This window comes from Arctopsyche grandis, chromosome 12 (genome assembly GCF_051622035.1).
Source record: "Arctopsyche grandis isolate Sample6627 chromosome 12, ASM5162203v2, whole genome shotgun sequence".
NCBI lineage: Eukaryota > Metazoa > Arthropoda > Insecta > Trichoptera > Hydropsychidae > Arctopsyche > Arctopsyche grandis.
This window is the reverse complement of record NC_135366.1, coordinates 28,993,861-29,018,309: the sequence shown is the minus strand read 5'-3', so window position 1 is coordinate 29,018,309 and position 24,449 is coordinate 28,993,861. Positions and strand designations below refer to the sequence as shown.

The window sequence follows — 24,449 nt, the reverse complement described above, 5'->3', positions numbered from 1 at the left end:
TTCAGCTATCCGGCACTGTTTGCAATTCCAGCAAACATCTCCGACGAGTCCGTTAAGAGATTCGCTCGTTGTTATAGACAAGGCAGGATTCCGATACTCACATGGAGACATCAACGCACTGGTGCTTTATTAGTCAGGTACGTCTCGGTGTTGATTATTATTTAAATTCAAATTCAAATCTACATTGTTATCTTTCTCAAACTAGATCATCGGCCAGTCATCACAAAGGAGTAATAGGCATGCTCAAATCTAGTCATCCCAGTCAACAATCTAACAATCTGGGTAGCACCGAAACTACATCTAGCATAGAACAGGTATAAATCAATCTACATATTATATACATATTACATGTTATAGAATGTTTATATTATATATTGGTACTTTTAGGAGAGATATTTGTCGGCACTGTTAGCTGCCGGTCGAGCTGGTTGGCGAGGAGGCAGTGGAACGGGACCTGGTGGTTGGGCTCTCTCCGAGTCTTCATTGAGTCTTGACTCGTTGCTCTTGGGAGCGCCGGAAGATTCTGCGGCGACTCCTGATGCCGCTCGAAGGCATACGAATCCATTGTCTCGGGCTATGGGTACTTTAAGGTACAGAAATCAAATACCATACAGGACTTACCACTAATTGTTTGATAACATCGAGCAACAACAAAATTATCGGAGCGGAGACTTATCATTATATATACATATATCTCTATTGTCTGTCTGTCTGAGATAACGCTCGCTGTACTATAACAGTCGTTTCGATTCGACATATGTACATATGTACGTCACAACTAAACCACTGTCAAAACGTATATACGAATACAAAATCAAAAGAAAAAACTTCTATATATACTAATTGCTACTAATGTTTCCTCTTGGCAGAGAATTTACCGCCATCTATTGAAAATTTATTTAATTAATTAATTTTTCTATTGGTGTTTTATATTGTTTACATGTAGGTAGTTTTTACCAATATATTTTTTTCATATTTAACAATTAAATATGTTTAAAAGATATTTAAAAAAAATTCGACCGCGTGAGGACACATTTCTTTTAATTTTTTTTTTTTTATTTAATAACTTAATATGCCAACACCCATGCGATGATATAATATCGGGTACAACACTACTCTTTACCAAGCTTGACCCACTGAATTCGAATATGACTGATTTTTGTTGGTTTGCTCTCGTTTATGAGATACGAGCGTTTTAAAAATACGCAATTTTTACAGATTTGTAGCTTTTGCAGTCTCTTGTGGCTCAAAATCTAGTATTGCTGTGCCAAAAGTGAGTATTGATATCAATAGTCGGATGTTTTTTCTTTTGATTGTAATGTTTTATTGCTTTAAAATACGTATAAATAATTATCTAGCAAATTTTAAAATTTAATTTAATTTATTGTTTTGCCGCCTCCCGTATATTAAATAATTTTTTTTTTTTTTTTTCTCCAGCTATTATGCATTTATTGGGTCAGTTTTATATAATATTTCAGTACGTTTATAAGGATTGGTTTTCAATCTGCCTATATTTTCTTTTCATCTAAACGTACTAATAATTCGAGCTGTAAATAATTTATTAAAATTCGATAGATAATTACAATTAATAGAAAAAACATCTGACTATTGATTCCAATACTCACTTTTGACATAAAAATATTAGATTTTGATTTAAAGACTGCAAAAGCCAATAGCGCCGTCCACACTACCGATATCTACTACCGATATTTCCATATCCAGTTCCCATATTGCAACCTGTGGTTGCTATTTAGGAACTGGATATGGAAATATCTGTAGTAGATATCTGTAGTGTGGATGGCACCAATGATCTGTAAATATTGCGCATTTTTTTAAACGCTCATATCTTATATATGAGAGCAAACCAACAAAAATCATTGTCATATTCGAATTCAGCGGGTCAAACTTAGTAAAGATTGATTAGTCTCAGCTCCGGTAAATAAAAAACTTTGTGCTTTTTTTATCGGGCAATTTGATAGAGTCTGAATTATCGTACTTTTTTAAAAAAGTAGATTTATTTCAATTTTCGTGTTGTCTTTTTAGTGTGTTTCCTCGAGGAAGTGGCGGAAAAGGAGGTGGAGGAGGAAGTAGCGTTAGCGTGGCCACCGGAAACAATCGGCAACTGGGCAGATGGGGCTCGTTGAAAGACCGCCGGTTAGGCTCGCAAGCCGAGTTGCAGCATCACAGCAGCACGCTTCAGAGACACGACCCAATGAGGAATTCAACGACAGATGCAGACTCAGGTATACATGCATATCGGTCGTGATCGCTCTTAGTTGTCGTAACCACAATAATGTCATATGTGTTCGGTACTACGAGTCTGAAATATCCACACGGTGGATGTCGGCGACCGTTACCGATTGTGTTTTTAATATACTTTGATTTACCATATGTGTGTAATATAGTAATTCTAACTCACTAATTCTTCTGTCGTTTAATACACAGTATGTGGGGAAGGTGGTGGTGGTGGTTACCGTCGTAGTGGGCTGTATGTGTTGTGTGAAAAGGGCGGGGGATGGACAGTTCGAGGTTGCGAAGCCGTCCCCGTCGAATATCCGGACACGCGGGCCTCGAAGCACGCGTTTAAAAAATTGTTGAGGGCGTGCGTACCTTCACAACCTCCACCTGGACCTGATCCAGACTCGTTCAGACCCTTGCACCTCCAAGCGGGCAGTTACTACAGGTTCTCATACACATACCTACACCAATCTATAATGTATACACATCCGTTGCTCACAATGCTCCCTTTTGTATATTAGGCTGATCGAGGAGTCGGGATGGCTGGTGACGATCCGGTCGCTCATGCAATTGAGCGGTGCCGTCGTTGATTTGCTGGACGCTCAGGGTTCGTCTGTTTGCTTATCGCTCGAGGACGGCTGGGATGTCACGGCTCAGGTTCATCATCCGTCATTACATCATATATGTATAATGTGAATGTTTTAATATTGTTTTTATCGTTTATATATCCATAGGTGTCATCGATAGCACAGCTCTGCTTAGATCCGATGTATAGAACGTTGGACGGCTTTCGCACCCTCGTTGAAAAAGAGTGGTTTGCACTCGGACACAGATTCCCGCAGAGAAGTAACATCGGGTCGCAGCCTCAGGCCGGTTTTACTCCGACGTTTCTACAATTTTTAGACGTCGTACATCAGGTTGTAATAATGTTAATAAATACTCTTCGTTGTATTTGTGTGTTGGTTGTTTCACTATCTATGTAAAAAGTATGGTTTGATTAATTTGTAAAGGGAACAATTTAAACGTCCATTTTATAAATTGAATGTGCATTTGTAAATGACGGATGCAGATTGCATCAGAAAGTTTGTTTTGATCATTGAAAAAAATACTTGCTACTTAAAAAGTGGATGAAATGTGCATTAAAATGACAGATTAACTGTATCGGCAACGTCGCGAATGCCGTTTTATTTATTTATTTTAAACGTTTTATTTATTTATGGTTAGGTTAGGTTAAGTTAGGGTTGGTTTTATTTATTTAAGATTATATTTCACTAGTGAGAATCAAAAGTAAACACTTTTTGTATCTAATTCTAATGCTAAAATCTAATTTTTCGAATGATCGTTTCATATTTTTTAATGGTCACTTTATAATGCAAAAATATTTTATTCGATGCACAATACGAGATTGTTTAATGCACCGAAAATAATGCACAAACATTTTTATTTAAGATACAAAGTATTTTTCTCGATGTACACTTAAATCGTATCCATTTGTATCTAGTAACGATCTCTGATCACTTTTTCATGATTTTTTTTAAATGGGTGTGTGTGGTGTTTATTTTGGAGATGATCCGAACACCGTTAATGGCTTATCTTTACTTTTTCCCTTTCTTTTTAGATTCAAAAGCAGTTTCCGTTGGCGTTCGAGTTCAACGAGTATTATACAAAGTTCTTGGCGTATCACTCGGTGTCGTGTCGCTTCAGAACATTCCTGTTAGAGTGTGAGGCTCAACGAGAGGAGCTCGGAATCGCCGCAGCTGAAGATAAGCGAGGATCTTTGAATTCTAGACAACGGGTCGGTTGATTTTATTTTACGACTACTTCACTTACCATATTACAAATTTAGTTGCTGCTTGCTAGACCTTGGATATTTGACTCCAGGTCGATCGTTTCCTACCAGAGTTTACTAATTTATATGATTTTTATTGAAATGGTTCCTACAAGTTGGCATCCCTGTTCTATCTCTAGCAAAATTCGATTTATTCAACCTCTTGATTTTTCGCTGATTTGTATAAATGCTGCAAATTTGACCATAGATGTTGATAGTTGTTTGTGTTTGCATTGTATAATGCAATACAATGCTTCATATAATGCAAACAACGGCGAATGAACCCAGCTGCTTGGGGGATGAAATCTTATATTGAAATTATGTGTAAATAATCTTTTCAGTGCGTAGAAACCGGTCCCGGTGGATCCGACGACGAGTCCATCTATCCCAACATTGGAATAGGAACGAATTCAAATGTGGGTGGTTTACCCAGCAGCGGTGGTCCACAGAAGGGTACAACTCTGGGTCAATCTGTATTCGACTACGTTGAAAAGTTAAATCAGCGTTCGCCGATATTCTACAACTTCCTTTACACACCAGATTTTGAACGACCCGTAAGTTGGTCTATTAGCCTTTTATATTGACTCAAAATAACCTTCAGTTTATATATGTATGTATAAAAAAATGATTTATTTTTGTAGGTATTACGACCTCAATCGTCGATAGCTTGTTTGGACATTTGGGAATATTACACCAGTGAGGAGTTAAGCACGGGAGCTTCGTACGAACCGGACGCTCTGCAACAAGAACGTTGCCGTCGAGAGGAACGCGACGCTGCCGAAGGAGGCTCGCCGTCTTTGGACGCTCAAAGGATAGTCGTAACAGCTGGGTGAGTCTTAACGTAATAAATGTTACGACTACTCTTTGTTATTCTTTCTTAGCAAGTCTCCATACCCATAAGTGACCGTTTCCGGTAATTTCCCGTTCTTGATCAATCTTCCCACACCATAGATATAGAATACATAGATACGCCCTGACGCTCTAAGACGGTCACCCTGTTGGTGCATGCACACACAAAAGAAAGTACAGATCATGCACACTCTCTCTCAGTAGCTAGTTAGCTTTTAAGTCGGAAGATCGATTGATATTTTTCGAAAATGCCAACGTGTTCAGTGAAATTGTGTTACAATTACTCAAGAAAACATAAAAAGGCGGATGGCATCACATATCATATATAGCCAGCAGCATAGCTCGGACGTTAAGCTTCTGCTTACCGTCAAGAAGGTGCCGGGTTCAATCCCTGAATGAAAATGAATTTTTCAGAGTATGCTGTTGGTCAGACCTGGACTTGTGACTCCAGGTTGATCGTTTCCTATCAGAGTTTGCCAATTTTCTCTGATTTCATTGTTGAAACGGTTCCCGGAAAAAAAAATTGACTAAAAATCCTTCCTACCTACTATGTCACCATTATTTGAAATTTGATTGATGTACAATAAAAATTTATGTACAATTCATAGATGTCTCGTTAATTTGCGAGTTTTTTCAGTGTCTCGCAATTCAACGACTTATAATAAAAATGCTGCATTTGTATTTGTAATTGGCCAGGAAGGCGCATTGGGATTTACCTGTAAGGCCTTCCTGGTATATATGTAAAATAAAAAAAAATAAAAATATAAGAATTAATATATAATGTCTTCAATTATAGTAGTATTTTAACTAATATCGGCGCGATGTATGTACTGATGGAACAGCGGTCGACAACCTCTGCCACAGGTGTCTCTAAATGCACGCGTATATCTTGTTGGCACTGAAGGAAATTCAGAAATCGACATTAAGTTTAAAACTTCAAACAATGAACTAAATATTTAAGTGTCAGCTTTAAAATTGATCCTTGTGGAAGTTACTAATGTTTAAATATTGTAATAGTTAATGATGGTTTTATTATAGTAACATACATTTGTAGTTTAATATAGTGTGTATGGCTAAATATTTTTTTCTTAATATGGCTTTATTAGTTTGGTTTACTGTCACGCGGAGTGTCCAATAAAATAAAGTTATAAATAAAATAAAACTTCAGTGCATATGTACATAAACTGGTTGCTGACCACTGCGTTTTTTTCGTTCGTTCCTTTTTTTTTCACCACTTTCCCGCTAGTTAAACCCCCCGCACCCCTCAGTTGGTGGCGACAACATCTCCGACCAAAGGTGTACATAATGGCTTATCTAGGCTATTCTACATCTATGTCCCACACCCTTTACTATTGCATACGACTTCTGTGAGGTGGACCAGCCCACGTAATGAGCTGTATTTGTTACCTCAGGTACGACGGAATAGTCGCCAGTCTTCCAGATTCATTCACCCGACTGTTGGAAAGGATTCGTCGACTGCAGTTGGAACTTGGTCACCTTCCGCAAAAGTGGCGAGTGCTTTGGGACAAATTGGAACTGCCGACCACCGACGAATTGGCTGTGAGTTTGTGTTTAGTATATACATAGCGTGAGGATTGGCTGTCTCATCTTGGGTTCGAGTTTTATTTCTCTTTGGGTGTTTCAGAGAAATGCATCGTTCAGCTCAGCCCTGGTGCGATCGCACGGCCGGGCCGCTCACAAGCGTTCCACTCTAGATATCCTGGTGCGAGCGAGGCAAGCTGCCCAACCAGCTCTGCCCGTCAGCGGAGTGTCGGCTCAGGCGGCGGCAGGCAATGCGAGCATGTCGGGGATGCAGAACATGGGAGCGGGGATGGGAGGAGGCACGATGATCGCTCATCCTCACAGATTCGCTCCAGCTCATCAAACCACTCCGACTCAGTGCGACTATTGCGAACAGAAACTGTGGGGCCCCGTGAAGGTAATTTACATATCTCCATTCGATTTTTGTGTTAAAATTTGTTGTGTGTATGTGGGTATGCGTTGACATCGACAAGTGTGGAGATTTCAAAAAACTGTGTGGTGCCCGTAGATTTCAACAGGTGGTTTTGGAAAGGAATTCATACACGAATTGAAATTAAGTTATATGATTTATAGGCGCGCGCACGTATTAATAGTAAAATATTGAGTGCGGGCAATACACGCCAGAGAGATGTAATAAGAATAGAGGGGCCCTTACGAATAAATAATTGTTGTCAATTTTACGCGGTACGTCTCTATAAATACGCTACATCGCACGGAATACAATCGGATCAATTTACTTATAAAAATGTATCCCATGTTGTTTATTGTGTGTTTTTGAAAGTTTTTATCGGACATACGTCGAGCGCCAAGCGTCAAATACGACTGATGCTAAAATTATTTAGATCTGTCCGTGGACAGAATGTCACTTGACAACAATATAACAAACAGTGATGTGCGGTTGTTCTTGTGCGATATTTATGAACAACCGTCTCGTTCTCCGACGAAAGACTAAACGACTCTTAGACTGTATTCCTTGGGGGGTGGGTAGTGGCCTCATGTTGAGGGCTTTAAGGGTCAAATTCCTTGACCTTTAAAGCGGGCTTAGTATAACACCTAAAGCCACTTCTATTAATATTACATTTCTCTGATACACGCTCGCCAATCCAACCCGTTCACCCATTCGTAATGATGAATGAGTGTGTATATGTATGTGTATCCTGAGAGGTGTCGCTGTTCAGGACCACGGTTGGGATGTGGCGGTTGAGGTGAAGATTAAACACGTGCGTTTTCAGTCATGTTGTTTATTAAGACGATACGTGCGGAGGTTTAGCGACCAACCGCGCGGAGCACAGGTCCAACTGCTACTAACCGTTACATCTCTACCCCTTTTCATCCCCTTCTCACAATCAGTCGTAACATACTCTTTCTCGGCCATAGCCCATACATCAGCCTTTCGTTCAATTCCAACCCTACATATATGATGATAAGTATGCGTGTGTGTATGTATGTGAGTATGTGGTAAGTGCATCGACAAGTATGGAGATTTCAAAAAAACAAATTTTAGAATTATCAATAGTTATTAAATCGATTTCGATTTCGATTTACATCGAACTTTATTTTAATTCAGGTATGAATTCAAAAATTTAATAAACATTAAATGATGCTAGTTTGTCGGTTTGAGTGTAATTTACCGGGTAATTTTACAGACTGGTGTGCGATGTATGGATTGCGGCTACACGTGTCACGAGCGGTGCAAATCCAACGTGCCGGCTCTGTGCACCAAGTATAAGATGGGCGGAGGCGCGAGCGGCCTGGGCAACGACTCTGGAGTCATGGGAATCGTCTCTGGAGGCGGCCTTTTGAGCTCTTCGGGCGGCTCCGACCAGCCCTCCTCGCTGCACCACCAAGATACGCCCTCCGTTAATTCAAGTAAACATTCAAGTAAAATAGGTTCTATATTCTTAAAATCGATTTTTTTTTGCAATCACTGTCACTGTCGTTCTTTGAACTAATGTGCGGCGGCGGCTGCTTTGCTCAGGTGTCGCAACTCTTCAGACGTCGTCACAGCAATACTACGACCAGTTCAGTTCTAACGTTGCCGAGAACAGAACGCACGAAGGACACCTTTACAAACGGGGCAATCTACTCAAAGGATGGAAACAACGGTCTTTTTATTTATTTTATTTTTAAACACAGAAATATAAATTTATTATATATTTATGACGTTGTTTTTTAATATTTTTAACTTGTTTTAGATGGTTTGTATTGGATTCGATCAAACATCAGCTACGCTATTATGATGCCGTGGAAGATTCTCATTGTAAAGGACATATTGGTATTGTTGTTTTACATTCATAATAATCAATATGTATTTAACCCTTTGCCCGCGGCTATAAATATAGCGAACAAGCCCTGTAGGCGGCGGCACCTTTTTCGCGAATTTGGCAATCGAGTTTTCGACCTTAAATACAGATTTTAATATTTACTCAAGTAACCAGATATGTTAATTAACACAAAGTATTATTTTAAACAATAAATTACATAATATATCTCGTAGTTTTGGCTTAATTGTCAAATAATCATTCTTCATACAATTGAAACGTATCGTCGCCATTGTTCAACAGACGTGACGTCACATAAACGAGGTTTCAGTATGGTTCCACAAAAAACTAATTTTGACTGGTATATATTCATTTTAAACAGATTGAATAGATGGCATTCAACTCTCAGTAATATATTCAACCAATTTTGAACCTTAACCCTTTGGCTGCTACGAGGTTTTTCAATGTCCAAGCGAAAAATGCTAACATTTGTAATTATTTTGAAAAAAAATAAATATAATATTTTTTTTTACATACTTACTTCGCCGAACGCTCGTAATTTTTATAATACTTTATATACATTTTTAAGAAGCAGTTGTGGACTCATGCTCTCTCTTTCTGTCTTGCTTTTACACGCGTGCGTGCGAAAAAGATACTTACATATATACACTAAATAAGTTTTGACGATTGTTTTCCGACGCTCTACTTTTTTCAACAATCTATTTTTAGACATCGATGTATCCTTACAACATGCGATATATTCGAAACAGGTAGCGGTCTTTCTCTCTTTCTTTCTTGGTTTTAATTGTGTACGTGTGAGCGAGACACACAAGGATGCGAAGTTTCTAATAATCAAATAATTTTTCGACATGTATCATAAACATTTTGTATGCATTTCAGTTGCATTTGATTGATTGCACGAATTCGTGACGTCTCGTGACCTATATAATTGAAAGCGGATTTCTAATGTTTTTTGCCATTTATTTTAACTCTGCAAAATGATATCGGACAGTGAAAGTGATGAAAGCGAAATAATAGCTCCTCGCCGAGGAACTCGACAAATCAGCAGCTGTACTGATTCTGAAAATGAATTTATCGACAATAATCAATTCCCAAGTAATAACTCCTTATATGACATTGACAACGAACCCGAAATTTACTTCGATGATGAACCCGAAATTGAAGAGCTTTTATTTAAAAAATTGATAAATATTTATAAAGCATAATTGAAAAATAAATATAAATACGTATATAAAAAAAATGTTTCGTGCCACTGATGCGCTGGCGACTCAAAGAAAGTATTGAAATACGACAATTAATGACGACAACAACGATCGTCGTAGCAATCTTCGCCTATTTCAAAACAACGATTTATCGTTGTTGTAGCAGTCAAAGGGTTAAAACAGTTGAAATAGGCGCATATAAGGCTCAAAATCGCGTGCAAAGTTCAGAAATTCTATGGAAGACAGCCGCAGTGCTACAGACTTGTCGCGCAAAGCTTCCATAGAAGACAGCCGCGGGTTAAATAAATATAGTTTGTATTGTGTTATTACATATATTTTTATGTTTGTGTGTAGATTTAGCTGAAGTCGTTTCTGTAGCGCCGGTTCCGGCCGAGAAAAAGACCGATAACAAGTCTTTCTTTGATGTAAGTTTTATTTTTTAATACATTTATATGGTTTTTGTATACGATTTATAATGTTTATATATTGCTTTCAGCTGAGAACTAGTCGTAGAACGTTTAACTTTTGCGCCGGAGATGCCATTTCGGCTCAGGAATGGATCGAGAAATTACAAGCGTGTCTTCAGTAATCATCATCTCTTCATAGTGAAACAAATTGAACATCATAACCAAAATTATATTTTTAAATGAGCGTGTTTCGAATAAAGTAGTATATATATTGTATTGACCTTTTTGTATTGTACGGTATGCATACTTTTGATCGATGATTTGAATTGTTTGTATATACATATATGTATATATACATAATTATTTGTACATATTCTTGCGTTGACACTTTGTTAAGAAATGTTACTTGTTTTTTGGTTTACGGTATCCATTGATTGTGTGTACAATTAAAGAAAATATATTATTAATGAAATTGCAGTTTAATATTAGTGTGTATAGTTTAGTTTTTAGTTTCGATTTAATATTGTCGATTCAACGTTGATTTGTGTAGACTTGTGACGAGTGCGATTAAAATAATATATTAAAAAAATGGGTGCCAATTTGCCGATGAATTAAAACCGCTTTGAATTAATTGACTTTTATATAAAAATAGCATATCATTGATTAGAATAAAATTTTATATATATGTGCAAATATACATATATTGATTTATTAGGTAAACAAAATGTTAGTTTTGCATTTATAAAATATAAATTGAAACAAAATAATAAAATAAAATAAGAAGAATTATTTGAACTTGTATCATATATTTATTATTATTTTATTTTTTAATTTTAATTCCAGAGTTTTATCTTTGTTATGTGTAAGGAAAGTTGTTAATATAAGATTCTTTTATACTCAATATTTAAATGTGTAAAGAAATGTTTCATTTGAGTTAGTTTATGCATACAATTATATTGAATTTATCACCATGATATCTCTTGTTGAAGCATTTCGTTTAATGTTTAAAGTTTATTGTATTTATTTTTCACTACATATGTCTTATTTTGTGCATTTATTTTTCTCACCAATTATTCCCATACATATTATATTTTTTATATATATATATATATAATTTTTATCGATCTTCGAACACATTCGAGTTTAATTTCAAGCTACAGGTATGTTTTCTAGTGAATCTAACTATCGTATATTTTCCTAAGCCAACGTTCCTCGACATGCTTTATTTGTAAGAAACGTCTTTCATATTCTTATTTATGCTCTTTGTAATATTATAATTTTTTCATCATATTCACTGAGACTCTTTATAAGAGTGTATTTAATTTCTAATCATTCCTTTTTTAATATCATTCATATTATGGCTTTTGTATTCAAATGTTAACTACATATATGTATGTATTTATTTTATTTTAGGCTTTTGTCACTATTTTTCTACATATTTTATGTTACTTCAGATTATTTTCACTACGAATCTGATCGCCGCTTATATTTGACGTATTTTCACATCAAGTTTGTGATCCATTTGAATATTTTTCAGCCATTCAGTTGATTCTCATCTTAATTTAAGTATCCAAATATGATATGTTAACAGATCTCAGTTATAAGGTATTTATATTAATTTTACAACACCACTCAAACATTGCATATGACTATTAATTTCTACGCTCTTTATTATTACTTTAACTTCTCAGATACATTTTTTTTTTTGTTTGTTTTGGTCTTCAAATTTGCCTTATCAATTGATATTATTTTAGAAATTGTGCCAAAAATGTTTGTTTAAGTAATTTTTGTTTTCATTTTTTTTTTTTTGTATCATTTTGTAAACGGGGTACCGAATTTAATAATGTTAAATATGTACTACATATGGCTGTTATGCTTTATTTTTTTATTCTTTATTAATAGTCGTAAATTAAAATAATTTAAGCGACCTCAAGTATTCCGTTGCATTTGAAAATGATGTCCCCGTTTGCTTAAATATTATACAAAGTATTTTAAGATCTGAATTTAATTTTGTGTATAATCTTATGTTGTTTATGAACCATTAATTTTTCTGTAAGGAAATATTTTTAATGTTGCATAGAAAAATGTATTTTTTTTATTTTGAATAATTATCAAAGAAAAGTTATTCATACTATTTGATTTGTTTTATTATCTACAAATATTTACAAGAACAGTAAATTATTGCCTATAGGGAGTGAAGTTTGAAAGGGATTTTTTGGTTTTCTTGCGTTGGATTAGAACAAAATATAAATATGACCTTTTCTTATCTTTCGACCGAAAGATTTATTGAAAATTCCATTGTTGAATCATATTAGGTCTTCATAACTTCCTTGACTTCTGGAAGAAATAATAAGGCAGATCTTGTTGCCTTTGTCACGTTATTTTAAGCTGAAAATAATGTTCTTCAATTGCTGAAGACGGGGGAAAAATTTCTCAAAGAAACTGGGCCATTCAAAGAAGCAGTTTTACTATAAAATCATAGACTCGAAATTTTCACCAATACTTTTTGCATACTTACGTATAATATTAGTTTAGAATAAGCCAAGGCCTGCTGTTTCCCCCGCCCCCTCCTTAATTATAGTTTTAGTATTTAAATTTCACTCATTCAATAGATTTTTAGAAGAGACAGTCGGGGCTATTATTAAAATTACGGTAATTGGATTATTCGTCACATTGCGGTCGTCACAAAGACAACTTTTGCCATGAAAATCGCGAATACACAATATTCGGCACCCAAGTTCTCGTTAGTATTGTTGCGTAGGGGTGGGTGGAGGATCCAAGTAAAAGGCCAAAGTCATTTCACAGCATTTATTGGTGATTAAGGAGATACACACACCGCCAGTGCTCCGTCCAGAATGTCTTGATATCGCCTAAGTACCGCCTTATAAGGGGCAGGTCTCTCAGGACATCTTCGACGTCTGATTTGTTTACCTATTGTTATGGTCACGTACTCGGATATGTATTCCCACGACATTCGGTCCCACGGTATCGGTCACTTCTGAGAAGGGACCAATAACGGCCAACTCCATGGCCATTGTTTAGCCTACATGCACTTAGTAATCCTTGAAACCAATTATAACGGTCGCACAGTGTCAGGGATGCGCCTCGGCTTAATCCGATTGCACTTAACCGGCGGCTCTTTAGTATATGCTACAGTATGATGGACTTTTCAGCTGCCAGATGTTCCGTTATAGATATTTTAGTGACTTTGTGACCAGTAATCACCAAACCAAAATTACATCGTGTAACGAACGGTTTTACGCGCGCTTATCTGATCTCGTGGGGGAAGATCTAGAGGGCGCATACGTCGTTCTTTTTCCAAGGGTCGGTGTCCGAGCCAAAAACCCTCATGGCCGTTGGTTGTCCTCTTACGGCTTCGGCTTTTGTTTTCTCTCTTTTACACTGATGATCTGTCAGTCGTTCTAGATTCTCCCGTGGGTCCGGCGCGGACCGCCAGATGCAGCGTTCCTCGTAAAAGCCGGCCTCGAACTAAGCCCCGAACTCTGGCCCCGTGATCCGCCCAAGCGATCACGGCGAGCGCTCATTGGCATCATAGAAGCCCTCCATAATAGAAGGAGTATGGCTTCTTCCATAGTCGTGCCTCATCGACTATGTCTACCGACTATGCTCGACCACTTGTTCGACCCAAGCCTCGAACACGGCGAGCTCTCAGACGCCCGCCATCCGCCGGCCGAGACGGTCTTGGCGTGGCTGGTCTACCTTGCCTGACCAGCCAACGTACTCATCCACAGCCCCCGCCATAAAGGGGCACAGGCGAGAGGCGCCGAGAAACTCCCCGGCTCGCCATCTACTCCTTAATAAACGAGGATAAAACCGACTTGACGTGTCTAATTCCCCACCCGCCCTGTTCCAGCACGTGCTCCAGAGCGAGCTGAACGAGAGACGACGACACACACACACACAGCCACTGGTCACCCATACATATACACACATTACAGCTCCTGCAGCTATCGTTCAGTCGGGTTATATGGAAACGTGGACTCGCCTTGGGATACAGTTATATATAGTCGGGGAGGTTCCTGACTGCAAATCACCTCGTTGATAACAGCTTCCTCGTGATCGGGAAGCTGGCTCTGCGGTCCTCTGGTCGGTCGGTCCTCTCACGTCTGATGTTTCTCCGGAAACGGCGTGAGGAATACAGGGGACGTTGTGCTGGAACTCAGGGGAGGGAGTGATGCTGCACTCGACCTCACAGCGGTTCTTCAGCAAGATGGTGGATCTCTGGGCCCCGTCTCCCCCTGGAGACGTGCACGGGACAGATCTTTCTTCCTCGGTGGATGGCGGGTGAGAGAGTCGCTCTCCATGCGCGCGCCTATAAGGCTTTTTTCTGTGTGGCCACTCAAAATAAAGGGCGAGTGTTGCTCTATGGGACGATGGGGAGAACGTCGCGTTACAATCGTAATTTATAGGCAACGTTCTCATTTATCTTTTTGGTCCAATTTAAAATAAAATAATAAAAAACAAAATGGTGGACACTAAAATTTGGTGTTGAAGCCAAATGTTTTGACATTTCTCGTATCGTTGAGGTTATGTCAGTCGGCTGTCAAAAATAAACCACAATGAATGCAACAAAGTGTTTAACACGTAAAAATAACTTACTTTCAATATGCCTTCCCTTGACATTGCCAAAAAGAAACGCATTCAAAATAATATCAAGACCTGATCTGTCAAATTTAAAAACGCCGCAACTGAAAACAAAAGTAGACGTTCCCACCCAATTACAGCACAAAATCAAACTGGGAGGACCCGTAACGGTGGCAGATTACATGAGAGAGGTCCTCACAAATCCCACAGGAGGATATTACATGAACAAAGACATGCTCGGCGAGAGAGGAGACTTCACAACATCACCCGAGATCAGCCAATTGTTCGGAGACATTTTGGGCGTGTGGCTCGTCAACGAGTGGCAGAAATTAGGCTCTCCGAAGCCCTTGCAGCTGGTAGAGTTGGGACCTGGTAGAGCTACACTTTTAACCGACATTCTAAGGGTAATCAATCATTCCTATGAGGTTTCAATGTATATATGAAAAGTTTTATAATGCTTAACTTTTAAAGATATTATGGAAATTGGAAATGAACAAAGACGATATCAGCATCCATCTTGTAGAGGTGTCTCCGTCTCTTCAAAAGTCACAGGCTGAAAAACTGTGCGTAGTTCATAAGGCGTGTGATTCGACACCACACTATCATGAGGTATTTTTAAATGATAATGAATATATTATAAATACATTCGAATAATTTTATTTTTGATGCTATTTTTCAGGGAGAAACTTTGCGTGGCAGTAAAATCTATTGGTATAAAGACATCAGCGACGTACCTAAAAAATTTAGTTTAATTTTAGCACATGAATTCTTTGATGCATTGCCTATACATAAGTTCAAGGTATTTATTTATATTTAGTGCAAGAATTTAATTAAAATATTATACGTAACCTTATTGTTTTTGTTATTTTAGAAAACTGAACAAGGCTGGCGAGAAATTCTCATAGACATTGACTCTGAAAAGTCAAACCTTCCTGACGATGTTAAATTCAAATATGTACTTTCCCGCGAAGAAACAAAGGCTTCTAAGTTATATGTGCCTTTAGCGGCGAATGAAAATTTAAGCGAATTAGAAGTATCGCCTCAAAGTATTACAATAGCCAAGGAATTGAGCAGTCGTGTCGACGAGTTCGGAGGAATCGCTCTGATAGTCGATTACGGAACGGACGGGCCACAAGCTGACACATTCAGAGTATGTAATATCAATCTGTCGAACAAGCTACAGTCGATCGAATGATATGATTGAATTTTACAGGCCTTCAAAGAGCACAAGCAAGTGGATCCGTTGATGAATGCAGGGTCTGCGGATTTGACGGCCGATGTTGATTTTAGTCTATTGAAAAAGGTGGCCGAAGTTGCTAAAGTTGTTGGGCCCGTGACGCAAAAGGATTTTCTATTATCGATGCAAGCTGGTGCCAGGATTCAGGTAATGGTTTTGAAGAATTGAGTTTTGTCGCTTTTTGGTGTTGTTGTTCATCGGTGTTGGTTTCACAGGTACTGTCGGAGAATTCGTCTCAGGAAGAGCGCGATATGTTGAAAAGTGGTTTCGAAATGCTGACGGAAGATGATCAAATGGGTAAACGATTTAAATTCATGGCTTTCTTCCCGACGATCAACGATGAACATTATAAGAAATTTCCCATTTTAGGTTTTAATTAATTGGAAATATGTTATTGTTAGTATTTATAATTATAATAAATGTAAAGAAATTATTATTTGTTCATATTATTGTTATTCCATATATCTTTCATTTTTTTTACATACCTCCTTTACGTTTCACTCACGATTACAATTCAGGAAAAAGTTTGCCTCTTATCCGATCGTTTTCATACTTTGCCATATTGCCCATTTTGGTCATCAATATATGTAAAATCGATGATTTTACCTATTTCCCCATCGAACTCGAGCGGTACAATGACATCATCGCATCCTGTACGAACATGTATAGTCTACATCGGCCGAAATACCCTCGTTCGAATTAGAGCAAAAACACCATCACCTAGCCCAAGATACACGGGTACCCCGGAGATGATAGTCTCATTACATAGCTACGCACCAACCAAACTTGAGGCACGGTACACGTAAAGGATAACCTCGACAGCGTAGAATACTTCCAGAAAATGATCTCACTAGCCAAGCTACGCGTTGCACAATCAACCAATATATAAACCAGCGCATCATCCCCAGATGCCAGTGAGCTTTAGGAGCTCAGCCCGCTCACTCCTCCGAAGCAACCTTCGCCGTACATACAATAAAACATGTATTAACTGAGCAATAAAGATCCTCTTCAAAACTCAACTGTTTCCATAGGCCGGGAAACGGTAGAAGCCTATCACACGGCCTATATTAGCATCTCAAATTTGTTGAATCTTATAAATGTTAGTTAGGTAGTTCCTGTCATGGCACATTTGATTTATGTTATTACTTATCATGTATATGTATGTATATACAATGGCGCTATTCTGTGTGTCTGTGTGCGATAACTCTTGCTCGATTCGACACACATTTACGTCACAGCTAAAACACTGCCAACAAAGTGTACGAATATAACAACAAAAGATAAAAAATTCTATATATCTATACTGTTTACTACCAATATATCCTCTAGGTAAGTTTCCTCTGAGCATTTAGCGCCATATATTGAAAATTTATTTAATTAATTAATTTTTCCATTGGTGTTTTATATTTTTTATATGTCGGTTGGCAGGTAGTTTTTACCATTTGTTTTTCATATTCAATAATTAAATATCAATATTATATTAAAGTAAATATATTTAAGTATATAAAACATATATTAAAGTATATATATAGGGTATTTAAAAAAATACGACCGCGTGCGGATCGAACACAGGACCGACACATTTATTTTTATTTAATAACTTAATATGCCATAACCCATGCGATGATATTTCATTTGGCACAACACTAGTGTATATATAAAACCGAAACGCCGTCTGTAATTCGTTTCTGATTGGCTGTCATCAAAGTCGTCTCTGATTGGCTGTCATCAAAGTCGTTTCTGATTGGTTGGATTATTCAAAGACGTTTTTGATTGGCCAGTCGTTAAATAATATTAATTTTATCTAATAAATAAACAAATAAAGATTTTTTTCGTGGTTTTCATTTCATTTGCATTTACCGAGCGAAGCCAGGCAACACCACGAGTACATAAATAAATAAAAATAACGTTATTTTTCTTTTTTTATTAATAAATGAATAATATACACAGTATAATACAACGATAACTATAAAAAGTCATTAGATCATATTACATGTATTTGAGAATAATAGAGATACAAATTTTCAATTAAATGATTCATTCAACTTTATAACGTTAATATAAAGAGTGAAACATAATTTTATATAAACATAATCGTGTAGAAAGGAAGAAAAAAAATTAAAAAAAAAAACAAATTACATTGTCTTATTTGAAATACATACAATAATAGTAATTAATATAACACTGAAATAAACTAACATATAAAAGTTTCACTCGATTGATATATTTTTTTACTTTTTTTTTTTCAATTAAAGGTCAAAGATAACATATGTCAAAATTTTCTAATGTATAAAAATAAATTTCAAGTTCAATTTTCAGTAATTGCAAAATTTGTAATGACTAAATATTTATTTACAATGCTACTAATCATCATTCTTTTTTATTTTGTGTATAGCGACATAAACTGGAAACTAAACAATGACTTGTATTGTTCGAAACGACCGTCAAAAAATACTATTGCAATAATTAAGTCAATCGTATGGAGTCGTACAAAAGATTGAATAATCCAATCTCAACTATGGTATTCTGAATGGCACCACCAAATCTTCCCGGTGTTCCACCTTCAATTCGGCCATCGCTACGACGGCTTTCTTTAAAACACTAGACATCTATAACCAAAGAAATACACACACATAAATACATAAATCCAACTTTAATATCTCTATAATTCAATGTAGAATATATAAATCTCACCAGTAGCTTATCTTGCGGTGCTATCGGCTCTTCCTGGAAGAAGGTATTCTTTTCAGTTTGAGACACATCGCGTAAGAGACGTGGTTGCGGGGGCGGCGTACTAACAATACTCATTCCCGGCACACCAGGAGCACCTCCAATTCCACACAGCTTTGATTGATACAATTTAACCCGTTCATTATATTCGTGAGGCTCCAATGCGTGCGAACCCAACGCTCCTACATCTATGACATTCCTAAAACAAATAAAAAACATTTTAATTTGTATATTACAACTGATAAAGAGTTTTATTTTCACCCTTGACACGTGTCCCAACCCATCAGACCTAACATAAAAAAAAACCAGCCGATTTAAGACAGATTTCTACACAATATATCTATAGCACAGTAATTGTGTCTAGATGTTTATAGACATTGCTTAACCCTTATATTTATAAACATTGTTTAACCCTTTGAGTGCTGACGTCTTTTCTATTGAGAGCCCACTATGCTGAAAATTTCCAAAAATAAAAAAAAGTAAAATATCAGGATGTTGAATCAACAGTATGCGCAATCAAATCCGGAGTGCCCCAAGGTAGTGTACTAGGCCCTGTTTTGTATCATATATACAGCAGACCTACCAACAACGAACAGAGTGACCACTGCGACCTTTGCTGACGACACAGTAGTGATGGCCTCACACGAAGACCAGGAAATCGCCTCATCCTACTTGCAAGAAAACCTCAACCGAATCCAAAAGTGGTTGCAGATATGGAGAGTGCGGGCAAATGAACAAAAGTCTGTCCACGTAACCTTCACAATGAGGAGGAAGACTTGTCCTCCAATAAAGTTGAACAACGCAGTGATCCCACAGGCAGAGGAGGCAAGATACCTGGGCGTGTACCTGGACTGCAGGTTGACCTGGAGGAAGCACATCTGGACAAAAAGGAAGCAACTAAACTTCAAGTTCCGGAAACACTACTGGCTAATTGGAAGGAATTCAAAACTGACCACGGAGAACAAACTCTTGGTTTATAAGGCCATCCTCAAACCAATATGAATGTACGGGATACAGCTATGGGGGTCAGCGAGCAAAACGAACGTCGAAATAATCCAAAGGTTCCAGAACAAAATCCTGAGAATTATACTGGACGCCCCCTGGTTTGTCCCGAACGACATAATCCACCGAGATACGAGGATGACAACGGTCATTGAAGAGTCAAGTTCTGCGGTCTCAAAATATAAAGAAGGGCTTAGGAACCACCCCAACAGTCTGGCCAGGGAGTTATTAGATAACAAGCCAATAAAGACTCAAGAGAGGTGATCCTTTGGACCAGTAACAGAGAGTGAATTGCCAATGGGCATTTCACCCACAAGATAGGGAATAAGAAAGGAAAGAAGAAATGCGCCGAATGTCCCGAGGAGGACAGATAGCTTCATGTAAATTGAAAAAAAAAAAAAATTCCGGAGTAAACCAGGATTTATAAACGTTGACAAATGAATGACACGGATTACACGACCCATGTTCAATGCTTTTTACTTTATCTATGTACTTAGTAACGATAGAAAGTTTTGTGATCATGCGAAAATTCGAATTCGAGATTTTGACTGATTCGAACTCAGAATCCATCACTGATCACGTTTTCATGATAATTTTTTTCCACTATTTTTTTCAACCCCTTAAACATGTGTGCTCTTCACGAAAACATTGAAGTATGATTCTTGTATCAATGTAATGAAAATAATAAAAAATCACGAAATTTAATAAACCGGGATTGGGATTTCTTCCTCTTAGAAAGGTCAAAAATGTTGTGGCCACTATTCTGTCCACACCCCTGAACGTATCAAGCTGAAAATTTATATTTTTATTTTTTATATACTAACTTAGAGCTGATAAGGTTTTGTTCAGAATTCATAAACCGGAAGTAGTATTTTTTTTTTAAAACAATATTTCATTATTTTATTTTGACCTTTTAAATTATTTTAATCTTCTTGATATTTATTATGTATAATACTGATAGTGATTTTAAGTAATAAAAAAAAATTTAACAAAATCCGACAACCGGAAGTAGAACTTTTGTCTTGTGCAAGATCCCATACATTTGCGCTCAATTTGTATCGAAAATAGCTCTTATAGCTGTCATAGCTCTTAGTATTTCATAATGATGCCGGTATGTGTGAATGTATCTAAACGGTTCAATGTCGAATTTTGTTTTCCTCAAATACATGGATAAAGCCATGGGTTGGTCACATCAGATTCTTTTTAAATGCTACCTGGAAAGGCTTAGCGGGTAATATTCTTGTGTAGTTTGTACATGCTCAAAATACAACGCATATCGGCATTTTTTAGGCCTGTAAACTTGTTGGCAAAACGTCGATCGGAGTTGGTCAACATTCAAAGGGTTAAATGGTACCCAAGAATATGTAAAAAGATTCCAGGAAGGTCTCAAGTGAGACGGGTAGATAAAGTAAAGAAAATTTGTAAGACTAGATAGATGAGTATTGATTAACTTATGGTCTAATGGTTGAAAATAATTATATGTATATATTTACGTGGCTGTTTCTTGCAGTATGCGAGTCAGAGCTGATTGCTCGTCGGCTTTACAAGGTGGTTGTGCCGTGCGAGCCGGCCTCAACGGAGCTGGTTCATTTCTTACGGGGTCTACTAGTAGATGTGTCCGCTCGCAGACGCTCCCTTCCTGAAATACAAAGTCGCAAAATTATTCCAAAGGATCTACGGTTGCTGCTCGGTTGTATTTCAGCACCGATTATCTTTCCGTGTCGTATTTATTAATGAAAAATATCCAACACGGCATGATTATTCGACGGCGTATAAAACAATGCCATTTAAATGTATGTAGTATTGTTGTATGGTAAAAATTTAAACAACAATAAAACGACAAACATTTATATCATACTTCGATACTCTGTATGTGTATCTTCTTTCTGCAAATCTGATAAATGTCGTCATAAGTAGACTTTCATTTACTAATGGAATGTAATGGAATCTAATTGAAAAATATTCAAGTACACTTTTTTATTTAAATTTATTATTCATTAAAAACCTTGTTCAATTGCCATTTCTATACAGCACTAACAAATGTAGATAAATTTGTCGTGATATCACAACGGGTTATCTGCTTTATTGAAATACAATATAGTAGCAAAAATATTATATATTTTTTATGAAATAAATCAATGAGTTATGGTGAAATTCAATATATCAATTCAAGTAATGGTTTATGTAATTACAATATGTATGTATTGTTTTGAAAACCAGACGGAGTAGAAATATACGTGTATAGGCATACATCAAATTCAATTAATTTTTAAATAAAATAGTACAAATTATGCGAATATAAGATGAATCATCGTTGAATAGTTTTGATCAAAAAAGGAATAAATAAAATTTATTTGGTATAGTTTCATCTCTACATATGTACAAATGTAATGTTTGGTAAATGTTGATTATTATATACTCTATAGTGCAACGTCTATCAAAGTGTATACAAAAGATTGCACTGAAAGAAAACAATGGGGAAATGACGGTTGCGAAAGGCGGGTCTCGGCATGGGTGGGCTTTTAGGGGTAGTTTAGTGGTGATGGTAGTAGTGATGGGGTAACCTGAGCGTCTGGTCTGTCTCGACAAAGACTGGAGCAGCAACCCATGGCCGCTGACACTTTGACAGCTGTCACCGTTGCCGAATTCGCACCAGCTTGTTTATTCTCTAGCTTTTGGCAATAACATGCTCATTCACGACCCGTGAATGAACCCGCGATGATTTAACGCTTTTGTAAATTTAAAGATTTTCTATAAATAGCATTATATTTATAAAGAGATACTTGTTAGAAAATAAATCAGAATAATTCTAAGATGCTCTTTATGTCATATAAAGAAATACTTCTAAAGGTCTGTTCATACCTATCCAGCACGACCCGAATCCTACAAGTACGGACAGTATTCTTTAGTAGTCTGTTCAAGAAACGAGCGACCTGGGTGACAGTATTAGTGTATATACATGCAGTGGTCATTAGTAGAGGTAGGATAGTCACAGTGCTATCCATTGTTCGGCAAACCTTTAACAATGCATTTACAACCTTTGAACAATAAACGGCCCCCTCAGGCTCCGGTGACTAGTCATTAGTTTCGCTTCGGCGTTCGACGTAGGAGGACGTATCTTCGCTTCTTCATACGCGGTGGTTACAAAGTTCCCAACACATAAGTAATATAAAAAAAATTGTTAGTTATTTTTTTCAACAATGTAAAAGTATATGTATAATACAGTCGTGCATGATGTAGTGGTGCGGCATGTGCACTCCGGTATTTCCCTCCGCCAAAACCAGATAATAATCCAAAAAAACCCGTCAATTCCGTTTCAAAATTCCAGAAATAAATAAATAAAAGAAATAAAAAAATAAAGAGATATAAATAAATTTAGATAACAAAAAAGTTCCTTTTATTTCATTTTTGAGAAAAACTTAAAAAAATTAATATATATATATATATATATATATATATATATATATATATATATATATATATATATATATATATATATATATACATATATATATATATATATGTATATATATATATATATATATATATATATATATATATATATATATATATATGTATATATATATATATATATATATATATATATATATATATATATATATATATATATATATATATATATATATATATATATATATATATATATATATATATATATATATATATATGCGTAACGCATACTTTGCAGTCAACCGGTAGTTACGAACACTGTCAACCTGGTCTCTCGTTTCTTGAACAGACTCTACATTCTATATGGACGCGCATGAATGCGTAAATGCGCATGTGCGAATGGAGTATGAATACGTCCATATAATGTACTAAAGAATATTATCCGCACTTGCAGGACACCTGCAGGATACGGGTCGTGCTGGATAGGTATGAACAGACCTTAAAACAATCATGTCTTACTGAAGACTGCTCTAAATGTTTGACCCAGAGAAATGTTATATTAATAGAATTGATGCTCACACAAAATTTAATTGTTTAAATTTTCAAAATTTAACTTTTTCGCACAAAATTTATTGCTTATCAACTCAGTCACACAGCGATAAATAAAATTTATTGATATGAAATTTCTTAATATGAAACTTATTGATATGAAATTTCAGTTCGATACACGGTTTAGGATGGTAAACGGACTACTAGTCATATGTGAACCGGTACCAGGATAACCGGTCGCTCTAGATCGGTCACACGTCCTCACCCGTCACACTAAAACTAGTCACACCCGAAAATTGCTCACAAGAAAACTGGTCACACCCAAAAATTAAAAATTGGTCGCATTTTATGAAAGTTTACATATACAAAAACTTCAGTTTTTTCCCAAAGGTCCTGGTTTTTTCCCGGGCGTATTCAAAATTCGTTCAAAATTCCCATTTTTGCCCATCTCTAGATGCCACTCGGTGTAACGCGGGCAAATAAAGAACACTAGTGTTGTGCCCGTTGAAATTTCAACGGGTGGTTTCGGAAACAAATCGATACATGATTCAAAATAAAGTTACAATA

At 36.6% G+C, this 24,449-nt stretch overlaps 3 protein-coding genes across 3 annotated transcripts in view; 2 read left to right on the top strand and 1 right to left on the bottom strand.

Moving 5' to 3' along the window:
* The window catches only part of Sbf (SET domain binding factor), a 30,067-nt gene extending 18,963 nt beyond the window's left edge, over window positions 1–11,104 (top strand). Inside the window, exons 24-40 of the mRNA XM_077442839.1 lie at window positions 6–137; window positions 206–314; window positions 388–590; window positions 2,044–2,243; window positions 2,446–2,683; window positions 2,760–2,895; window positions 2,973–3,155; window positions 3,857–4,033; window positions 4,408–4,620; window positions 4,708–4,895; window positions 6,328–6,475; window positions 6,561–6,854; window positions 8,104–8,338; window positions 8,436–8,562; window positions 8,653–8,732; window positions 10,296–10,366; window positions 10,438–11,104. Of these exons, the coding sequence (XP_077298965.1) occupies window positions 6–137; window positions 206–314; window positions 388–590; window positions 2,044–2,243; window positions 2,446–2,683; window positions 2,760–2,895; window positions 2,973–3,155; window positions 3,857–4,033; window positions 4,408–4,620; window positions 4,708–4,895; window positions 6,328–6,475; window positions 6,561–6,854; window positions 8,104–8,338; window positions 8,436–8,562; window positions 8,653–8,732; window positions 10,296–10,366; window positions 10,438–10,530 (2,827 nt within the window). The 3' untranslated portion in view covers window positions 10,531–11,104. The remainder of the gene's footprint in view (window positions 1–5; window positions 138–205; window positions 315–387; window positions 591–2,043; window positions 2,244–2,445; window positions 2,684–2,759; window positions 2,896–2,972; window positions 3,156–3,856; window positions 4,034–4,407; window positions 4,621–4,707; window positions 4,896–6,327; window positions 6,476–6,560; window positions 6,855–8,103; window positions 8,339–8,435; window positions 8,563–8,652; window positions 8,733–10,295; window positions 10,367–10,437) is intronic.
* A 3,735-nt stretch (window positions 11,105–14,839) lies between these two features.
* On the top strand, window positions 14,840–16,643 carry LOC143919616 (protein arginine methyltransferase NDUFAF7 homolog, mitochondrial). Its single transcript, XM_077442009.1, has 6 exons — window positions 14,840–15,357; window positions 15,425–15,562; window positions 15,633–15,752; window positions 15,825–16,103; window positions 16,167–16,337; window positions 16,406–16,643. Exons 1-6 carry the CDS (start codon window positions 14,929–14,931, stop codon window positions 16,568–16,570), a joined length of 1,302 nt encoding a protein of 433 aa, XP_077298135.1. The 5' UTR covers window positions 14,840–14,928; the 3' UTR covers window positions 16,571–16,643.
* A 1,471-nt stretch (window positions 16,644–18,114) lies between these two features.
* On the bottom strand, window positions 18,115–22,608 carry Lamtor1 (Late endosomal/lysosomal adaptor, MAPK and MTOR activator 1). The gene is made up of 4 exons (XM_077442845.1): window positions 22,487–22,608; window positions 21,416–21,561; window positions 18,885–19,119; window positions 18,115–18,799 (listed from the first exon to the last, which is right to left on the bottom strand). The coding sequence occupies exons 1-4, from the start codon at window positions 22,529–22,531 to the stop codon at window positions 18,707–18,709; spliced, it is 519 nt and encodes a 172-aa protein (XP_077298971.1). The 5' UTR covers window positions 22,532–22,608; the 3' UTR covers window positions 18,115–18,706.
* Window positions 22,609–24,449: the final 1,841 nt, after the last annotated feature.

Coding starts and splice junctions, on each gene's coding strand:
- LOC143919616 (XM_077442009.1), top strand. CDS start 14,929: ATGAATGCAACAAAGTGTTTAACACGTAAAAATAACTTACTTTCAATA. Junction 15,563..15,632: donor CGACACCACACTATCATGAG/GTATTTTTAAAT, acceptor GCTATTTTTCAG/GGAGAAACTTTGCGTGGCAG. Junction 16,104..16,166: donor CACAAGCTGACACATTCAGA/GTATGTAATATC, acceptor TGAATTTTACAG/GCCTTCAAAGAGCACAAGCA.
- Lamtor1 (XM_077442845.1), bottom strand. CDS start 22,531: ATGGGTTGCTGCTCCAGTCTTTGTCGAGACAGACCAGACGCTCAG. Junction 19,120..21,415: donor ATACTGCAAGAAACAGCCAC/GTAAATATATAC, acceptor TATTTGTTTTAG/GAATGTCATAGATGTAGGAG. Junction 18,800..18,884: donor CACCGCAAGATAAGCTACTG/GTGAGATTTATA, acceptor CTTTGGTTATAG/ATGTCTAGTGTTTTAAAGAA.